The sequence below is a fragment of the Oreochromis aureus genome, linkage group 19 (genome assembly GCF_013358895.1).
Source record: "Oreochromis aureus strain Israel breed Guangdong linkage group 19, ZZ_aureus, whole genome shotgun sequence".
Classification (NCBI taxonomy): Eukaryota; Metazoa; Chordata; class Actinopteri; order Cichliformes; family Cichlidae; genus Oreochromis; species Oreochromis aureus.
In genome coordinates, this window is record NC_052960.1 from 16,313,704 (window position 1) to 16,319,989 (window position 6,286).

At 37.9% G+C, this 6,286-nt stretch overlaps 1 protein-coding gene across 1 annotated transcript; it reads left to right on the top strand.

The window, feature by feature from the left end:
- Window positions 1–731: 731 nt before the first annotated feature.
- LOC116327228 (procathepsin L-like) lies at window positions 732–3,141 on the top strand. The gene is made up of 8 exons (XM_031748754.2): window positions 732–816; window positions 1,079–1,194; window positions 1,331–1,473; window positions 1,591–1,779; window positions 1,853–2,044; window positions 2,439–2,601; window positions 2,706–2,811; window positions 2,978–3,141. The coding sequence occupies exons 2-8, from the start codon at window positions 1,095–1,097 to the stop codon at window positions 3,075–3,077; spliced, it is 993 nt and encodes a 330-aa protein (XP_031604614.2). The 5' UTR covers window positions 732–816; window positions 1,079–1,094; the 3' UTR covers window positions 3,078–3,141.
- Window positions 3,142–6,286: the final 3,145 nt, after the last annotated feature.

Genomic DNA, 6,286 nt, shown 5'->3' on the forward strand with positions numbered 1-6,286 from the left:
CAAGGCTGGTTATCTAGATCATACTCACAAACTCTTTCTTCAGACAAAGTTACTTAAATTCCAGGATCTGGTTAATTACAATACATCCATAATCTTATACAAAGCTTTTAATAAACTTCTACCTGCAAATTTACAAACTATATTTGAAATTCGAGAAAGAGGTTATAATGTGAGAGGCTTCGGAAAATTCAAATTACCCAGAATTGAACAACCCGTAAAGTTTTTGTGTGTCTGTATGTGGTGTGAAAATCTGGAACAGTCTGAGTTACAACTGAAACAATGCAAAAATATTCATAGATTTAAATTCCTCTACAAACAGTTGGTCTGGTCACAGTATACTCAATGATGGTTTTAGTGTGCTCTGTAATGTCTGTTCTCTTACCATTGCTGGTATGGATTAAAAAAAAAAAAAAAAAAAAGTGTGTGCGTATGTATGTACATGTATGTACATGTGTGTGTAGATATATATGTATGTATGTATATGTATGATGCTTTGCAACGATGGGCGTAGCTGGAAGCTTATTGTTTTGTTGATGAGTGAGTATAGGGGTGAGATTTAATAAGTTTTCTTCGTCCCACTCCTTTTCAGGTAATTTTTGTTTGTTTGTTTTTTGTTTTGTGCACTTTATGTTCAATATATGTATTTTGTTGTGCCTGAAATGAACAAATAAATGAATGAAAATGAATGAATGAATGAATATCTGACATTCTTTCTGTTTGTTTACGAGCAGCTGGAATAGCTGTAGTCAGCTATATAAGCACTCCTCCCATGTGGTTATACTTCAGTCTTCAGGACAGACGCAGACACTGAGACAGGTAAGTAGCTACAACACAGATAACATGCAGACAAATGTAAATACACATTTTAGTGTTGTACCCATGAAAAGAAAAAAACAGAGATTTATTCATTTGAAAAACGAGAATTTAAAAAAAAGAAAGAAGGAAATAGAGTGCATACTGCAATAATGGAAAGCGACATCCAACATCATGACAGAAAGCATTTTAAAGCTGATGTTGGAAACATCAGAAACAAGCTGTTTAGTTTCCTGTAAGTCAAAAGGATCTGCGTCTGTTTCAGCTTGTTTTTAGTCAAGATGAAGTTGCTTCTAGTTGTTGCTGCTGTTCTGGCTGTATCCAGCTGTGGCCGCATGTCTCTGGAAGACATGGAGTTTCATGCCTGGAAGCTCAAGTTTGGTGAGACAGTAGATCTCTTCCACTCCATTTTTATTTTAGCCTTTTGCCAAATGCTTTTAATAATGTTTGGCAAGATTTGTAATTTTTTCTTTTAATACTTAATGATGATATTTAATTTTCCTTTTTTAACTGACAGAAAAATCCTACGACTCTCCATCAGAGGAGACTCAAAGGAAGCAGATCTGGCTCAACAACCGTAAACTTGTGCTAAAGCACAATGCTTTGGCTGACCAGGGTTTGAAGTCCTTCCGCCTTGGGATGACCTACTTTGCTGATATGGTATGTGCAGAAAAAGATGTTGTTTTGGTTCAGCATTTATATTTTCATCAATATGTTCAGTTGCAATTTTACATGGCATTTGGCAACAAAAACCTCATGAATGTTGTCCCTCTTTAGGAAAATGAAGAGTACAAAAAGCTGAGCTGTCTTGGCTCCTTCAATGCCTCTCTGCCTCGCCGTGGCTCTACCTTCAATGGCCTGCCTAAAGGTTCAGTCCTGTCCGACACTGTTGACTGGAGGGAACAGGGATATGTCACTAAAGTCAAGGATCAGCAGCAGTGTGGCTCCTGCTGGGCTTTCAGTGCAGTAAGTGTATATAATTTAGTGTGCATTTTTGTAACTTTGAAAACTTTGCTCAACTGACTCATTCTTATTGCAGACTGGTGCACTGGAGGGTCAGCACTTCAAGAAGACAGGAAATCTGGTGTCTCTGAGTGAGCAGCAGTTGGTCGATTGCACTCGAAAGTATTTCAACCATGGCTGCGATGGAGGCTGGATGATCCCTGCCTTTAAGTACATCAAAGACAATGGAGGAATTCAAACTGAGGAATCATACACTTATGAAGCTGGGGTAAATAGACAGCAATATTTAAAAAACATGTCAGATCACATTTCTTGTTGATGTAAATAACAATAGTTGAATTTTTTACACTATAAGGTATTTTATCGCTTGACCTTCCTATCGCTTCCTAGATATCAAAGTTGGAGCTGCAGCTCAATTCATTTAGAAATTGTTATTAATGACAAAAGTGTATAAAGTGGTGTACAATACTGCCAAAATACATAGTAGCTCCAAGTCATGTATAGCCCACAGTAAAAGCTACTTTATTAATGTCTTAAAAATCCATCTTTAACAACATAGTACTGTAAATGCTCTGTTTGCTATAGAACTTTGATTGCCACTTCATAATGTCTCACTACAGTAACAAATTGTAATAAATTATGATATTTTTTCTCTCAATTAGGAGGGACAATGCCATTACAACGCAAATTTTGTTGGTGCCCAATGCAGTGGTTACGCTACTGTGAAACAGGATGAAGAAGCTCTGAAGCAGGCAGTGGCCGCCATCGGACCGATATCTATAGCCGTGGATGCTTCTCATGAGTCCTTCCAACTCTACCAATCAGGTGTGGCTATTGACAGTGCCAACAAAAATATCTTAAAAAGAAGAAAAAGAAATAGAAAGTGTTTCTTTTTTGTACTTCTCAGTCTGACTGACATGTAATTCTAGGAGTGTATGTTGAGGAGAGGTGCAGCAACAACCACTTTAGCCATGCTATGCTGATTGTGGGTTATGGTGCTGAAAATGGACATGACTACTGGCTGGTCAAGAACAGGTAAATACCCACATGTGATGGTAATTTTTTAATTCATGTGCTTCACTCTTTTTTTTTTTTAATTTACTGAGTGGTGATCATTGTGTCTCTAAATGCTATTGAACTATTAGTGTGAACATAACTCATTCTTAGCTGCTAAATGTTGTTAATTTGTTCCTTTCTGTAGCTGGGGTCTTGACTGGGGAGAGGAGGGATACATTAAGATGGTCAGGAACAAAAGCATCAATTGTGGGATTGCTAATAAAGCAAGCTACCCTCTGGTCTGAAGAGGTGGAAGAAAACTCATCTGCATCTTTTTTTCTTCTGCTTTGACCAAAATGTCCCATTGAAAACTTAATAAACCTAATAAACTTCTGAGCATTTAAAAATAAGGTGTGTGCATTTTTTTTAATGGTGCCAAGAATCTCTCTTTTCTACAGAAGAGGATTAGGGCCTCCGGAAAAAAAAAAGTGGGCACACTTTCTGAGAAAAAGTCAGAATTCTGATGTGCACACATGTTCCAAGTATTTAATTCCTTTACAACTCCAATCAGGAAAGTTAATCATATTTTTGTTATGTAGTACATCATGAATTAGAAATATATGAATCTACAGACCTGAACCAATCTTGTGATGTTTTACTTGGGATCATTGAAAATAATTTATTTTTGGCAAGATCATCATTTTTATTGCGGCAACCCTTCCCATCAGTGATATGGGTAGAGATTTCCATCTAGCCAGATTGCCTTCTACTTGGGGGATGTGGTTTAATTTAGTTAAATCTGCAAGCTAAGAAGAGACATTAATACCTAAATAACTGATATTTCTAGATCGCAGTGGGGTAGAAGAAGAATTAGAGAAGGAGCAATTAATTGGAAGAACTGTAGATTTTCACCAATTTATTGAATAATCTGAAACTCTTGAAAAAGAGTTTATGAATGCAATTAATCCAGAGAGACTGGTTTGTGAATTTTGGAGAAAAAGCAACACATTGTCCGCATAAAGACTGATTTTATGTTCTGCATTCTTGCACTTTAAGCCCTTATTTACTGTACCCTGTCAAATTGCTGCTGCTAGTGGACCAATAAAAATTGCAAACAGTGAAGGAGAGAGTGGGCATCCCTGCCTGGTGCCCCTCACAAGACAGAAGCTGGAGGATGTTTGATCTTTTTTTCTGACACAAGATGTTGGGGAATTATATAATATTTTTAAACAGTTTATGAAAGAGTTTCCAAAACCAAATTTGTGTAAAATTGCAAATAAAAATTTCTAGTTAAGTCTGTCAAATGCCTTTTCTGCATCTAGAGATAATATTGCCATTTCAATTTTTTTATTGCATGAGTAGTCTATCAAATTAAGTAATCTACGTGTATTTGTTGATGAGTGCCTTATCTAATCTTTTTGAGAGGGCATTGCAGATTATTCTGAGGTCTACATTAATTAGGGATATTGGGTGATAGCTTGAGGGAAAAACAGGGTCTTTGCCAGGTTTTCTCAGGAGACTAATGTTGGCAGAATTCATATTTGGTGGTAGTCTGCCATTTTCCTTGATTTCATGCAACATTCTGTGGAATTCTGCTGGAAAGCCGTCTGGACCTGGAGCCTTATTATTGGGCATACTTATCAGGGCCTCCTAGAGTTCACCTGGTGTCAATGGCAAATCCAGTGCATTGCTTGACTGTCCAGTAATTTTGGAAGAGTTAAATTGTCAAGAAACTGATTTGTTATTATGTTGTCAGATAAATCTTCAACAGCACATATCCATCCATCCATTCGCTTCCGCTTATCCTTTTCAGGGTCGCGGGGGGCGCTGGAGCCTATCCCAGCTGTCATAGGGCGAGAGGCGGGGTACACCCTGGACAGGCCGCCAGTCTGTCGCAGGGCCAACACACAGGGACAAACAACCATTCACTCGCACATTCACACCTAGTGGCAATTTGGATTTTCCAATTAACCTATCCCCACAAGTTGCATGTCTTTGGACGGTGGGAGGAAGCCGGAGTACCGGAGAGAACCCACGCAAACACGGGAGAACATGCAAACTCCACACAGAAAGACCCCGGCCTGATGTCGGAATTGAACTCAGGACCTTCTTGCTGTGCGGCAACAGTGCTAACCACCGTGCCACCGTGCTGCCCCACATATACTTTCATTTATTTCTTTTTAACTGGTTAGCTAAGAATCGCTTGGATTTGTTGCCGTGTTCAAAATTTTGCAAGTGAAGTCTTTGTACTAAGAATTGAGTTTTTTTTATTAATGATTTCATTTAATGCTAGTTTTGCGTATTTTGTTCAGTATTTCCTGATCTTAGTGGGACACGTAGGCTTTTTCTAAGGGTTTGATGTTTTTTTTCTAGTTCCTGAATATTTTGGTTTTCTTCTTTTTATGTGATGAGAAAGAAATTATTTTACCTCTTATCACAGCTTTCCCTGCTTCCCAGACAACAGATGCTGATGTTCCAGGAGTGTCATTATGGTCTAAATATAAAGTCTTCTCTTTTTTAAAATATTTAATAAAGTCTTCATCTTTGAGCAGTGATGTGTTAAATCTCCAGTTTTTACTTGTGTAGTGTTCTTGTTATGTATTAGTGTTAAAGATACAGGAGCATGATCGCTGACAGCTATAGGGTGTATCTCAGTGCCTGAAATGTCACTCAACAGTGATCTGCTGATTAGGAAATAATCCAGATGAGAGTATAAGCGATGGACATGAAGAAGAAAGTGTATTCCTTACAATTGGGGTGTAGGGAGCGCCATGCGTTGCAAAGCCCAAACTCGGTCATATACTGTTTAATTATATTTGTGGACTGCCAATTGCGCTGAGTTCCAGCTGTGTTGAGCCTATTCAAAAAATCTTCATTTAGTCCAAGGTCAAGGTCACCTCCAAGAACAAATGTGCACTCTAGGTGTCTAGGTGTCATGAATTCCCTCTTATCTTTGCTGTTTTGCTTCCACCACGATAAAATCACGCTTCCCATCTCAGTGTACTTCAAGAACAGTTTCCCATCTAAAAATCTGTTTTCTGCATTATTCGCTTGCTTATTACCCACCAGTATACCGTTGTTTACAGCACTGTCGGCCGCTGTTTTTTTTAATGACTTCCGAAAAGAAAGCCTCATTTCTGCTGTTTTTAATACTGAAGAAATGCAAACTTTTTAAAATTATGACAAATTGCAAAACGCTTAGCTGTGTCTTTAATAAAACCTCTGTAACTTTGCTCTGCTTCACTTCAGCTGCATCAGGTAATGTTCATATGATGATTCATGGTTTTCTTCAGTTTTTTTTCTACTGCAGAATATTTTTAAGGTATCTGCTATAAAAAGCCAGGCCAGGAAAATCTCCTTCTTGTTTCTATGTGTTTTATCCTCAGTTACTTTGAACACAAAGGCTTCTGCTGTGATGCTTACACCTCTGATAAAGTCTCACAAGTGTCAGTACTGATAAATGATCAGAAATATAATATTTCTGACTGTCTGAGGCAAAATTTCCCCGATTCAA